This window comes from Lotus japonicus, chromosome 3 (assembly GCF_012489685.1).
Source record: "Lotus japonicus ecotype B-129 chromosome 3, LjGifu_v1.2".
Lineage (NCBI taxonomy): Eukaryota > Viridiplantae > Streptophyta > Magnoliopsida > Fabales > Fabaceae > Lotus > Lotus japonicus.
In genome coordinates, this window is record NC_080043.1 from 954,986 (window position 1) to 970,530 (window position 15,545).

Below are 15,545 nucleotides of genomic sequence, written 5' to 3' on the forward strand. Positions count from 1 at the left end.
AGCTCGGTGTCTTGTGGACTAGTGGACTGGGCGAGCCCCTAGGGGGGCAACGCCCAGCATGTATCCCGCCCTGAGGCGGGGCCCTGGCCTTCAGATGGGCCTTGACCTCGGAGGCCCAATTGGCCCAATAGGTAGTACCCAAGCTCTATAAATAGGAGGTAGTTATCAAGTGTAGGGGACTTTTGGCTCATTGGATGAAATAACACTCGAAATTCAGCACACTCTCTCTCATTCTGATTCTCTCTTAGCACAATCCCTCTACCTCTAGGTACTATACCTCTCTTGAATGTTCATTCCCAGAAAAAGAAAACTCGAAATAAAACACCATTAACGAGAGAGAAGGCCGCGATTTGGGTCGAAGGTGGCTGAGTGAGGTCTCGACGGTGCTGGAAAGGGGAATACAGAGCAACGGCGATGTGATTTGGATAGAGGAGGCGGCTGAGGTGGTGATTCGGGGGAGAGAAGTGGTCGTGGTTCCTATGAGAAGAGGAGCAGGAGCTTTGAAGGTTGGATGTTAGAAGGCTGCTATGGAAGGAAGGAGAAGAGGACGTGTTGTGGTGGTTGAGGTTGGCAGCTCAGATTTTGGATCTGGAGATGAGGTGGTGGCTCTTGAGAAAGAGATTTTGGGTTTGGGGTTTTGACGTTGTTGGAGATTTTGGGTGCGGTTATGGCTTTATGAATTTTGTTTTTTTTTCTTTCCCACTTTTCCCTTCTTTCTGGAAAAAATGTTGAAGAACGTATGAAGAGCATAGAATGATGTATGAAGAAGATAAAATAGTGCATGAATGTTTCTAGATTTTCCAGAAATCGTTAGATTTTTGACAGAAAAACGATAAGGACCAAAACTGGTAACGGGAGATAACGTGGGGGACTGAGAATGCTAAAAAAATAGTTTAGGGACTCATTTTGCACAAATCTCATTCGTGGGGGACCAAATGTGCTTTTAAGCCCAAAAAATTTAATTTTTTTAAATTTTGCAACTAAATCCTTGGGCTAACACCTTTAAAACTCACAAATTTTGATAAAAAATTGAAAATTTGCACCAACACTAAAACATTTTCTCATATTTTACGTTGAGAAAGTTTGGTTAAGGCTCCCCTTAATCATACGATGAAACTCGGAAAAATTAATTTTTTTAAATTCCGTCACCGATTACAAGGGCTACTTTAAAATTCAAGAATTTTGACTAAAATTGAAAATTTTCACCAACACTCAGAAATTTCCATAAATACTAGCTTGAAAAAAGTTGGTTAAAGTACCCCTTCATTATATGATGAAACTTGTAAAAAAATAATTTCTTTGGAATTCGTCACTTATTTCAAGGGCATTTAGCTTTAAAACTCAATAATTTCGAACAAAAATTGAAAATTTTCACTTACACTCTAAGACCATCTCCAATGGTTTCAACATTCAACACCCTCAACACTCCACTTTTTCTCTTCCCAACACTCCACATCACCTTCTCTCTCCAGTTCAACACTTCATTCAACTTTTACCCACTCCAATGGTTTTTCATTCAACACCCTACCCCACCACTTTTTTATTTCATATTTTGATTTAATTTAATATTTTTCTTTTTATGATTTCATAAAATTAAAATTTTCGATAAAAATTAAATTAAATAAACTAGTTGGATTGATAATTGTTGATAATTGTTGATAATTGGTAGTTGGAAATTTGATTTGGATGTTGATAATTGTTGGGATTTTGGTAGTTGGAAATTTGATTTGGATGTTGATAAATGTTGAGATTTTGGTAGTTGGGAGATGTTGATTATTGTTGGGAATTTGGTAGTTGGGAAACTGATTTGGATGTTGATAATTGTTGGGAATTTGGTTAGAAGAATTCTGGGTGTTGAAATGGTACTTGTTGGGATCCATTTCAAAGCAAAGGAGATAATAGAAAGATAATAAAATGAATAAGATGATGGAAAACTTGGTTTTTTTTTTCTGTGTCCAAATCAAACGAACCAAGTCTCTATTTATAGAGAAAAAAAATCATGAATTTTGGTAAAAAAATTATATTTTTTAAATTTTTTTTTGAATGAAATAATTGAGTTGGAAAGATTAAGATAAACGAAAATCGCCCGGACCAATCAAACTGTGACATGTGTTCAGCTGCAGCCCCTCTCTCTCCTCTGACGCGTGCGTGGCACGCGCCTGTCGGTGCCCAACCAGGGCGTGTCACGCGTCCCACTTCCGGATGTACTGGGACCCACATGCTGCCAAACCTGCAGCGTTACGCGCCTTGTCAGCGCGTGTGTGGCACGCGCCTGAAGGTCACCAACCAGGGCGTGCCACGTGTCTCCGGACGCAGGTTTCAACTCTGTTTAATTTTTTCAACTCCTCTCTCCCCCTTTCAACTTTCAACACTTCAATTCAACACCATTACACACCCCTTTCAACATTAAACACCCAACATTAAACACCATTACAGATGGTCTAACATTTGCACAAATTTAGCATGAGAAAGTTTGGTTAAAGTTCTCCTTATCATATTATGAAACGTGGGGAATTTAAATTTTTTTTTCCGGATTTCGTCACTCATTCCATGGGCTAAGACCTTTAAAACCTAGGATTTACGGCTAAAAACAAAAAAGCTACAACGATACTAAAAAAATTCATAACATTAATCCTGAGTGAAACTTAGTTAACGCCTCCCTTCTTTATACAATGAAACTCAAAAAATTTAAGTTTAAATTTTTTAAATTTTGCAACTAAATCCACGGGCTAACACATTTAAAACTCACAAATTTCGACAAAAAATTGAAAATATGCACCAACACTAAAACATTTGTCCATATTTTAAGTTGAGAAAGTTTGGTTAAGGTTCCCCTTAATCATACGATGTAACTCGGAAAAATTAATTTTTTTGAATTCTATCGTCCATTCCAAGGGCTAATACATTTAAAATTCAAGAATTGCGATAAAAAATTTAAAATTTCAACCAACACTAAGAAAATTGAAAAAAAATTGGTTATAGCTGCCCTTCATCATATAATGAAACTCTGAAAAGTTACTTTTTTGAATTCTGTCACTCATTCAATGGCTAATACCTTTAAAATTCAAGAACTTCGACTAAAAATAGAAAATTTCCACTAACACTCAGAAATTTGCACAAATTTTATCTTGAGAAAATTTGGTTAAAGAACCCCTTCATTATATGATGAATTTCCACTTACACTTTAATATTTGCACAAATTCCACTATATTATATTTATTTTGTCACTTAATTATTTCATGGGCATAGCTTTAAAACTCAAGAATTTCGAACAAAAATTGAAAATTTCCACTTACACTCTAATATTTGCACAAATTTAGCATGAGAAAGTTTGGTTAAAGTTATCCTTCATCAAATTATGAAACGTGGAGAATAATATTTTTTTTTAAATTTCGTCACTTATTCCATAACACCTTTAAAACACATGAATTACGGCTAAAGATTTAGCCTTGATAACAACAACACATCACGCCTTGTAAAATCTACCAAATGCGTTACATGACCCACAACCTTATGATCCACCTCGGAGAAAAGCTCCATTAGAATGACAATAAAGAATAAACTAGAGGCCTTCTAATCACATCAAAATTTGATACATTAAAAATTCAATAATTTCGACAAAAAATTGAAAATTTCAACTAACACTCCAAAATTTGAACAAATTTTGGCTTGAGAAATGTTGGTTAAAGCTCCCCTTCAACATACAATGATACTCTGAAAAATTAAATTTTTTAAATTCCGTCACCTATAGGAGTGGAAATAAGTCAGGCTGCCCAACATGGGATTGTGGCTTGACTCGTCAGAGGCTTGCCTTAGCTTGACTCGTTTATTAAAAAAGCTGGTCTTAAGCTTTTTAAAAGGCTTAATTAACTAAAAATGTCAAGTCCAAGCTATCATAAAAGCATATTTAGCTTGATAGGCCGACTTGTTTCTCTATCATGTTTATTAATATTATAAATAAATATAATATAATAATATACTATGTTGTTTTTTTTTAACCGATGTTTACTTTACTTTGTATAAAACATAAATTCCTAAGTTCTTAACCTAGATTAGAAGCATTTTAGAATTTTAGCACAGCAACAGCAGGCAAGCACGCAGGCCGGCGGCCGCAACTAGCCACCACCCACCACTGTGGCGCCCAAATTCCGCATGTTCTCCACAACCGTGAGTCACGACCATCAGCGTTTTAGATAAATAGACTTTTAAGTAGACTTGTAGGCCAAACCAGACTTTATAATAAGTTAAGCTAGGCCTTAAAGTTTGGCTTGTTGACAGGCCACAAGCCAGGCTTGGCCATGAAAACACAATGCAAGCCAAGTTTAGACCACGCAAAGTTAGCTTGGTTTGGCTTATTTACACCCCTACCAACATATTAAATCATCATCTTTTATGCTTTCCAAACGCCACCTTTCAGTAGGAAATTCCGGTGATGAGATTGTGAAAGCCTAGAGATAATACTATTATACCGAGTGCAAATTGGTCCAATGAATCTTTCTTCACGTAGCATGAGAATTGAGATATGATTTTCCCTAGATTTTCAACCGGGTTGATTCTACTCTACTTCATTCATTTAACTTTTTTTTCCACAAAGTATCTCTATAGCTCACTGTGATGAGACTATTTACTCAAGGTTCTGATATCATATTAAGTGAATAAGAATAACTAACAAATCATTCTTCATACACAGTACTGATAAATTGATTCATAAATTAAATACTTAAAAAATTCAACTATCACTTTTAATTTATTATTAAATAGGAGATAAGTGACTGAAATTCGTGATTCGAGATAATAACAAATACCTGGAGCCCCTAAAAAAAGAAAAGAACAGCATCAATTATTCACATTGCAGATATGGTGGGATTAAATTTTGTTGACCATTACTTTTTTCGAGTACTCGTTTTTCTAATCACCAAGCAATGATTCTTCTGGTTAGCAGGATCTAAATCATAATCATAGAATTTATTTCTTGGACACTTCAATTATGATTGATACATTAATGTGATGCACACCTATGAAAGAGAATGCAGTGTTGTTATATTTTAGGATAGGCATATACATAATCAAGTCAAGTGTGAAAATAACTAACCACGGCCCTCTTTCCTTTATCAGAAAGGGTAGTAGGATTGATACTCGCTGGCCAGCTACCCTGACTGTTTCAAATTAATCTCTATTTCGAATGATTGTGACACCTTCCAAACTTGAGTCTCAACATGAACCCCTAGTTATGATAGTTTCCTCTAGCACTTAATTATGACAATGTTTGATACACATACAGAAAATTGCGACCACTAATCGAGATATGCAGAGACTACAACAATCGGTAGAGCATTGAAAAAAAAAATCCTTTTTTGACAGTTTGAAAACACTAACCGCCTCAAAATTAGCGTGTTTATTGGTGGAGGTTTTCACTTTATGGGTTAAATGTCATATTAGTCCCTGTGTTTGTAAAAGTGTTTGATTTTGGTCCTTTAGCAAAAAAATGACGTTTAGTGACGGCTTTTTTTACAATTACTGGCGGTTTATAATACAATTACTGGCGGTTTTTTGACTGAGGGACCAAAATCAAACGCTTTTACAAATACAGGGACTAATATGACCTTTAACCCTCACTTTATTCTTCAATCTTCGTGTTTAGCTGTGGTCATATGTCAATCAGTGGTCACACATACATGATCTATATGTATAAGGGGGCCCAAATTCATTGCAGCCATTTATTAATGCATTCATGCAACAAGAACCATAAAATTTTGATTAGATTACACATTTTGATCTCAATATATTAAATATAAAAATGTGCTAGATATATAAGTCATTCGATCAAAAAGACATGCTAGATATCTAAGTCGTCTGATTAAAATTAAACAGTTTGATTTATCACTACACCAAGTTACATTTGCTTTAATGCATGTATAAGGACTAAAAGAAGTGAATTATGCTTTTTGATTTAACACATATTTTTACGAGGGAATCCTCGATTAGAGCTGACTACATTCACATTCTTGTAAAACTTCTTCTTTGAAAGATATTTTTTCCAATTTAAGATCCAAACTTCATACATTAAAAAGAATCAACCATTTAGTACGGAACTAACAGGTCAAATGAATTATGCTACTCACAGATTATCCCACATACATTTTGTTATATGTTAGGATTGTAATTAAGATAAATGGCAGATAGTGAGAAGGTAAATGAACACTGGAATCTTATTTATGACACATTATATGTAACTTGTTTCCATTGATTGTTTTCCCTATTAATACTTTACTTACAACAAAATTACAGTAGACATTAGTACAAAAGTAGCTAGTCCCCATGATCTTGTAGCAGCATCCGACGAGACATTCTTTGTTGTTGTTGACACGGGCTTTTCCGTGGTCGAAAGATGTTGCACGGTCCTATCCGAACTTGGGCCTGAAGGCCCACATAAACTGATCCCAGAATCAAGAGTGGAGCCCAAATCATCCCCAAAACCACTCTTTGCATCGTAACAAAGGCCTGAATTGTTATGCAGTCTCAGCTTCCATTTCATCCTCCAAACCACTTCTCTATCAAATGGAACAGGCCCAGTTAGCTTATTATCATTCAGCCTCAGTTCACTCAGGCTTCTCAAATCTCTGAAACTCTTGGGGATTGACCCATTGAGATGGTTTTCATCAAGATGGAGCACTCTAAGGTTGGGTAATTTCCCTAGTGATTCCGGGACCGGCCCATGTAAATTCATGTGGGACATGATCAATATCATCAAGCTCGTCATGCCATCAAACCCATCATCTGGTATACCCGTGGAGCCCATTGGGTTTCCCTTGAGGATCAAGGCCTGAAGAGAGCCCAGGCTCCTCATCGAGGGCGGAAACGGGCCCTTGATACGGTTGTAGCTTAGATCCATAAGAATAAGCTCTTTTAGGCCCGTGAGTTTCTCAGCAATAAGGCCCACGAGACGGTTACGACTTAGATCCAATTTGATTAGAGAGTGACAGTCCCAAAGCGACATAGGAATTGAACCCGTTAGAAGGTTCTGGCTCAGGTCCAGTATGTTCAAGTTGGGGAACGTTAAACTGGGAATTGAACTGGTTAGCTTGTTGCTGCTCAAATCCAAGGACTTCAAACTAGTAATCCGGCCCAGCGAGACCGGTATTGAACCGTTGAGGTCGTTGCTGTGAAGATCAAGTACGATGAGACGTGTGAGGTTTCCCAACTCATGAGGAATTGGGCCGACGTGGCCGTTTTCTCTTAGGACTAGAGTTTGCAAGGTTTGGCCGAGTCGACCTAAGAAGGAAGGAATCGGGTGCGGGTTGTAATTGAAACAACGGTAAAAGAACAATGTCTTGAGATGAGGGAGGTTGGTGACGGAGGGAGAGATAGTGGACCGGGTCGGGTCGCATGTCGGGAAAGCTGTGTCGTCGGAGAGGGCGCCGAAGGAGAGTGAGACAACGTGATACACATTATCCTTATCGGGCATGCACTCAATGCCGTGCCACCGTCCGCGGCACACGTCGGGGATTTCAGTGGCCCAATCATTCCCGGTGGCTCTCATGATGTCGTACACCGCTTCCTGCTCCCGCGCCTCAGTTCTAGCTCCATCTTGCTTCGTGGAAAACCCGGTTTGCGGCCCGTCTACAAGGGCGGATGGCACGCCGGAATCAGACATCACGACAGTGTAAGGCACCACTAAATGGGGCAAAAAGAACGTACAGCATGTTACTACAACAACTAGAAGATGAAGACCACACCAATTGCAATTCATTTTGGATACAATTTGGTATGATTTGCAACGGAATTTGATCTATTTATATTACATGGTGGTGAGGGTGAGGGGTATGATTCATTTAATGTGAAGTTGGTGGTGGTGTGCGAGGATTGGAGTGTAGTTAAGGATGTTCACGGGAATGGAGGGAATTGTAATAAATAAATGTGGGGAAGAATTTGAAGCATTAATGTGTGTCACGGGTTTTGCACCCAAACACTCTGGGTCTGCTGAATACGACATCACTATTCGGGTTTAAATTTCGACATCATCATTCAGGTCCATTGACTCCATTCTGTTCAAGACATAAGGCCCGTTTGAACTTTGAGTGCATTTAAAATGCTACTAGTACTACACTTCTCAATTCTCATGTTCTCATAGTGTTATACAGTTGGAAGCTGCAAAATTCATCTCTCACCTCACTGTTAGCTCACTAAGTCACTAGTGACATGAGATCGACTAAATAATTTTTTTTTTTTTGTTTTGTAAGAGTTAAGAATCGAACTCCTACCTACTTATACTTAAAGGATGAAGGTTAAATGACCCTACAAAATTCCTTTAGTGAATAGTTTGAGAGAATGGAAAAAGTGTTTTAAATAGAAAATGATTTGTAGACACTCATATTGTACAGACATCTAATAAATATTTGAACTGACAAATTGAGGAAGGAAAAGAAATAATTGAGGTGGTATATTGTGAAAGTAAAAAAATAAAAAAAATAGGTATATGTCTTGATGTTATACTCCCTCCGTTCCTAAATAATTGACATTATTTCTAGCTAAATTTTGTTCTTAATTATCTGCTACTTTACAAAGTTCAAGAGAACATTAATTATACTTCATCAATTGTATCATTCATTTATTAGTGGTAGAAAAGTTGAAAAATTAGAATTAATATGAGAGATAAAGGATATAGTAGGAAGTTAGATTGTAATTTTAATAAAATAAGAATATTAATTGATATATTTCTTAATACTTGTGCAACAACCTTAAAATGTCAGTTATTTAGGAACGGAGGGAGGGAGTGCTATTTATATGTCTGAGTAAGTATCATTACTCATTTTGAATAGAAAAGTCCTTGTAACTTGATTCATAAGTTTGGAGGAGAGAGGAGAAAAAAATGGTTTCAAATTAATTTATACTAAAAGATTTTTCATCTCCAAGTTAGATAGATCATAGGGCTATATAACAAAAGCAAAATCGATATTGTACATGGCACGATTGCAAACATTTAGAAAGGAAAATATAGTTTTTTTATAAAGGTGTCACCACAGCATGATCCTTTGATTAGTCATCTAGTTACACAGTCACAGGTGGCAATAGCAGAACGTTCAAGCAGAACACTGCAAATCTCACAACACAACACGTATAAATGTATAATAGTATCCCAGAATGCACAAATAACAAATTAAAAAAAGAAGAGCAACAACAACATCTTAATTAATATCCTTAATGCTTGCTATATATTTTCCCCTCACTTCCAACCATCTTCGCATTCATCACAAACAATTAACAATTTTACACAAGCCAAGGAAAATTGAAAACATGCAGCAGCAGATGAAGGAGGTGAAGTCCACAATGCAACGCAGTGAGAGCATGAGGCTCAAAGAGAGGAAAGTAAGAGAAATTCTCTGGATTAAATTTCTGTGCACTGTCATTGTTTAATTTGTTTAGATATACATTCATTTAATTTTTGACAAATTAGAAAATATTTTTATCTTAATTATAACAAAAAATGAGTGTAAATGCGGTCTATCATGGTTAAACCCAATTTTTTTCTTACTAAATAGCATTATTTGTTAATTAATCATCGTTAATTTTGCTTAATTAGTATGTTAGATTTTTGTCTGCTTACTCAGTTTTTCTGGTTCTGTTCCTCCTTAAGGTGGGTGATTTGATGGTGGACCAGAAGAAGAGGCTGGTGGAGGTGCCATACACGGCGTCTTTGGCTCACACCATGAACACCCTGGTGGCCAACAAGGTGGTGGCGGTGCCGGTGGCTGCGCCACCGGGTCAGTGGATAGGAGCTGGAGGGTCAATGATTGTGGAGTCTGATAAGCAGACAGGGGCTGTGAGGAAACATTACATTGGGATGGTGACAATGCTTGATATTGTGGCACACATAGCTGGGGATGACCATTTGAGCGGTGGTGGTGGTGGTGGTGATGGCACCGATGATCTTGATCAGAAGATGTGTGTCCCTGTTTCCTCCATCATTGGTCACTCCTTTGAAGGCCTTAGCTTGTGGACTCTCAATCCTAATACCAGGTTAGTTTACTTGTTAATTAACCCCTTTTCTTTGTTGTTGAGTTGTAATTAATTGATCACTAAATTATTCACACTAGCTTTGTTTATGCTTTGATACATGGATGCTAGATGGACCAATGTAATTAAAATCTCTATATTGAAAATTATATCGATTTTTGAAGTTTTTACTTAAATATATGTAGCCAATACTATTGGTATGGAGTTATTAGCCTTGGTACTTGGTAGGTTATAGAGCCCCAATATTGAAATGCTTCTAAGTTAGTGATAGCATCTTTGTATTAACCACCTAGTAGATTAACTAGCAGGAGAAGTAGAGGCATAGGTTTTGAGTTTAAGTCGATTGCAATTGTGTTAATGCAATTGAGTTAGATATACTAGGTAGGGAAAGCTTTGCCACTCATAGTGGTCTCATTCAACTCGAACAAAATTATTATACATGCGGTTAAGAAAAAAACATGTCTAGATCAACTTATTTTTTAATAGAATTAGGGTGTGTTTGCATATACAGTTTAATTGAACGCTTATTGCATAAACCTTATTCATTAGTAAATTGGAGAAACTTAATTCGATCAAAATTATTTCAGTGGTTGATGGTTGATCGGGTGGATCACGAGAGCGGGGCTGCCAAGTGAAGAAGTGAAGCCGGCGTGCTGGGCTGTTGAACGGACCCGGGAGGGGCTCCTGCAAGGGACTCCAATGCCAAAGTGAGTAGGGGAATCGAGTAAAGGGGTAGCTGAAATTGGAGAGAATAACGTACCTTAGAATGAGTGAGTTGCACCCCTTATATACATGTTGGAGTATTAGGGTTGGAGCCATGCAACGTCATGCATGGCCCGTACTGGTGGGTTAGGGGCCGTTGGATCCTCCTGCTCCCTCTGCGGTTTGCAGTGATCCAACGGTTTAGATTACCTAGGGGGCCCACCATCGAACCACCCTAGTTCCGTAGGGTGGTTGGCCTAGGTCAATCCCTAGGTGGTGGGGTCCATGTCCTCGGGCTAGGGGTGAGCGTCGTCCCGCTCGTGGTCGAGTCTACTCGGGTGACTCCCTTCCCTGGTCGTCCCTCTTGGGACCTACTCGGGCAACACCCTTACCTGCTCGTCTCACTCGGGTGACACCCTTCCCTGGTCGTCCCAGAACAGTAGCCCCCCAGCTCTAGTCCACTGAGGTAGTGGGCTAGAAGCTTCCGGTCAGGTTCGCGTGAATTTCCCTACGTCCTTAGGGTCGGTTCCTGCCAACCCTTACTGGAACAATGGTACATGCGATTAAAAAAAACATGTCTAGATTTACTTATTTTTTAATAGAATTAGGGTGTGTTTGCATATACAGTTTAATGAACGTTTATTGCATAAACCTTCTTCATTAGTAAATTTTAGAAACTTTTTAAAATAAGTTGGAAATATAGTTTATAGATAAACATCAACTCTTATTGATTAGCTAATCATCCGAACAACTTATGTAAATATAGTTTATAAGCTCTACGGAGTTTTTTTTTTTTGAGACCAAAGAAGGATTTATTCAAATTCAATAGAAAAGTACAAATCCACAAAGGGAGGAAAGAAAAAGAACCACAAAACCAACCCAAAAGAGCAAAGAAAACCTAATAGAGAGAAAAAGAAAGCTCTACGGAGTTTAATTTGGATACAAACTACTAAAAAAACTTTTCCCCTGTTTTAGTTTTAGAATTAGTGGAATGTTCAAAGGTTAAATAGCCTTAGCAATAATTTTGTTAATAAACATTCAAGTAATATTGTTTTAGATTTCTCTAGTTCGCTATCTTTCATTCTATTTTCTCTATTGGGTCAACCATCATCCAAATATTAATTACAATAACATCAAATTGATTTTTTTTATCTATTGTTATAATTAAGATATATCCCTTTTATCATGTGTTTAGCCTGTTAGATTGCATGGAAGTGTTCAGCAAAGGGGTGCACCGCGCTATGGTACCAATCGACAGCCATATGGAGAACGTGTCAACTGGAGTGGAACTTGTAGAATCTGCTTCAGGCTACCAAATGCTCACTCAAATGGATGTGCTGAGATTCTTGAAAGATCATGCAGGGGAATTACAGAGCATTCTGTCATGCTCTGTTCAGGATTTGGGAGCCAACACTGAGAGAATCTATGCCATCACTGATAAAACAAAACTCGTGGATGCCATTAAGTGCTTGAAAGCTGCAATGCTAAACGCTGTTCCTATTGTTGAAGCCTCTGATCTCGGTGAAGATGATCACAAGCAGCATATAAATGCAAGTCTCATTCATTCCCTCCTTACCTTTTACCTTTTTCATAGGTTCTGTTTGGTCACATTTTTTTGATCCCTACATTTTTCATCTTAATTTTTGAAAATCACAATGATTTAGTCCTCTTTAAGTATTCAAATCAAATAAAAAATGATCTAAGTTATAGTAATTTTACAAAAATTAATAAAGTAATGTAGGGTGAAGACAATCTATTTCCTAGATAAGATTTTCTATTCCCAAATGCTAGATCGAAATCTTCTATCGAGATCTTATATCCTTGTATGGTTTCTCTTTTTCCGGATGAAGATCTTTTGTTCCACATTTGATGTCTCGCTTTTTGTCTCACTAATTAATAATTTGTGTCATGTAGTTATTAGTATAACTTTATATGAACGTTTTTAAATAATGTCATACAATTTGATTGGTGAGATAGGAAATGAGACACCAAACGAAGACTAGATTTGAGTCTCATTTAGAAACTATTGTGGTTATAACTATCATATCCATGTCACTTTTTTAAGGATCCAGGAGAAAGTAACACCACCAAAAGGGACAATTGATCCCCACAAATGGTGTTTGATATGTCAGTTACTAAAATATGAGTAGGGAAATTACATATTTATACGGTGATTTTCAATTGACATGTCAAGAACATAGAAGAGCAGAAAATAATTCAGGCATAAGTGAAGATCTACATCTCTATTCCCTTTATTATAGGGACAAAATCTATTTAAGACTTGTTTTATTATGTGATAAAACTTGAAGTAAAAATTTGTTGCTACTTTGTTGCAGGGGAGGTGCAGGAAGCTTATAGGTACATTCTCTGCTACTGATTTAAGGGGATGCTACTTAGCCACACTGAAGTCATGGTTGGGAATAAGTGCACTTGCATTCACTGAAGAAATTGCAACTAGTCCTCTGTTCACAGCATCCGACACACAGAACACAGGTACCTCTAAAAGGGAGCTTGTGACATGCCATGCTGAATCACCTTTGTCTGAGGTAATTGACAAGGCTCTCACAAATCATGTTCATCGTGTTTGGGTGGTGGATCAAGAGGGTTTGCTCATGGGGGTTGTGTCTCTCACAGATGTAATTAGAGTTATGAGGCAATCTATGCTATCACAATTAGATGATATGGAACAAGCATAGTTTTGTGTTAACAAGCATAGTTTTATGTAGTCTTTGATGTTATGACAATTTTAACATGTTTGTAATGCTAACGAACTTTTTGTATTTAAGGTGAGATATACTTTCACCTTGTGAATTATGGTTTGTTCTTTCAGCATGAAAATGGGGAACCAGCTCTATAACTGTATTTATAGAAGTATGTACCATAGTGAGAGGAAGAGAAATGATGGAGAAATAGAAGAATATATTATTTTTATTTGAGTTTAATGGATTACACCATTAACCATTGGCTTAACTTGAATTTTAATATAATTAAATTATATTAAAATTAAAAAGCATGTTTTTCTGAATCATTCTGATAGCTCCTTGGCCAAATCACATAGCAGATGAAACGTTCAAAATCAATCAGCAGAAACTAGATGAAACTTTATTCATGATGTTCACCCTTGCCCCTCGTGAGTGGCGTTGGACTCAAAATGTAAAGGTTACACATTTGTTGCTTTCCAAAGACCATGTTTACATATTTCCAATTGTTATCATCAAATCAAATCCTTGCTAGTAAGTCCAATCTTTTGAAAACACATGTGGAAAAGGGTGCCCGTTGATCTGTCTCGATTGGCTCGACGTTGGCGATTAGGGCTACAATTAATGGGCTCATCATGATTGCATTGAATGTAGTTGAAGTTCTTCTTGTTGAACGCGATTAACTGGTTGGGAGAGTCCTCATACTTGGGCTAGATAGACCGAAGACATGCATCTCATCTCACTTGGAGATTTGGTTGGGAGAGTCCTAACTCCTAATACTAGATTGACCGTAGACATGCATTTCATTTCTTTAGGAGATTTTATTCGGGCATTTGCTAGAGCTCCTCCACCCGTGAATCCATTATCATCAATGTAGCGATTCCATGGGAGACTTGATGTTCTTGCATCTCTTTTCCTTGGAGTTGCAATTCCTCTCTATCTTGGCTTTGTTGCTTTTGGTTCTGATCTCAAGGTAATCGAGATCTTTAGCGTCATCTCTGACTCCTTTCTCCCGGACTGTGTGACATACGACATCAAAATTTCTAACCTCTCCTATCTCCCACGATGTGATCTTGGCATACAAATTGGCTTAGTTGTCCCATCTGGATCATGTTTACAATGGCGAATGGAGGGTTACACACCTATCCGGATCATGTACATCGACGTGTTGATGTTATTGGCTACTCGGGGTGCTTTTGGTCTACGGGCATCCACAATTACATCGTGCATGACCTCTTGATAAATCCTAGAAGGATTTGTATTAGAAGAGTGTAAGGTGTATAATGTGCATTTGGGGCTACAAGGCCTATGAGTAGGGACTAGAGGTCTCTTGTTGTCCAAGCCTTAAGATTTTGCTTCCACTTTTGGCCGCCATCATTTTCTTAGTTTTCAATTCCCCAAGAATGTTCTCTTTAGTGATGATTTTCAAAGACCTTTTCTTGAACATAACAACTGATCGAGGTGAGCGACCAACCAGAAATAATGCGAACAATGGTCCTTCTTTAGGGACTCAATTTGTCAATTGTGATGTGCAACATAATATCTAGTAAGTTCATAATTAGAGAGACCTTGTAATAAAATCTAGACAAGAATGAATGTAAATGTAAGCACTCCAGCGTTCACTTGGTTAATGCAAGCCAAAGAATGTGAAATCATTGGAAGATCTCTGTTGTTTCCAACATTGGCGAATTGTGTAGAAAAATCACAACATTTATTACTTTTCTCTCTGCTCGGTATTTTCCAATAAAAAAGCCGACCCTGAGACTTTGATTGGAAGAGTAGAAAATAAGTGGAAAGAATCATGAAAGAAAGAAAACACAATTTACAAAGCATTTTCTCTTATTTGGAATGCTAAGAAAAAGGAGGGGGAAAGAGCAAGAGTAAAACATATGAGCCTATTGATTTTGATTTCCATGCCCATGTGAGAAGAAAATGACTATTATAAACCTCCACTTAAAAAAGCAATTATTATATTTTTAATTATTTAAGTATACTTATGTCATTTTATCAATATATCTTTTTCTCTTCTTTCATTTTCTTTTGATCATATTCTTTCAAACCAAACAACTTTAAAAATCATTTCACTTTCTACTCTCTTTTTTTTCTCTTTCTTTCCTGTCACTTTTCTTC

At 37.2% G+C, this 15,545-nt stretch overlaps 2 protein-coding genes across 2 annotated transcripts; one reads left to right on the plus strand and one right to left on the minus strand.

The window, feature by feature from the left end:
- Positions 1 to 6,191: 6,191 nt before the first annotated feature.
- LOC130742463 (protein TOO MANY MOUTHS) lies at positions 6,192 to 7,813 on the minus strand. Its single transcript, XM_057594569.1, has one exon. It carries the CDS (start codon positions 7,748 to 7,750, stop codon positions 6,272 to 6,274), a length of 1,479 nt encoding a protein of 492 aa, XP_057450552.1. The 5' UTR covers positions 7,751 to 7,813; the 3' UTR covers positions 6,192 to 6,271.
- A 1,824-nt stretch (positions 7,814 to 9,637) lies between these two features.
- On the plus strand, positions 9,638 to 13,590 carry LOC130742464 (SNF1-related protein kinase regulatory subunit gamma-like PV42a). The gene is made up of 3 exons (XM_057594570.1): positions 9,638 to 10,017; positions 11,912 to 12,266; positions 13,053 to 13,590. The coding sequence occupies exons 1-3, from the start codon at positions 9,647 to 9,649 to the stop codon at positions 13,410 to 13,412; spliced, it is 1,086 nt and encodes a 361-aa protein (XP_057450553.1). The 5' UTR covers positions 9,638 to 9,646; the 3' UTR covers positions 13,413 to 13,590.
- The last annotated feature ends 1,955 nt before the right edge of the window (positions 13,591 to 15,545 follow it).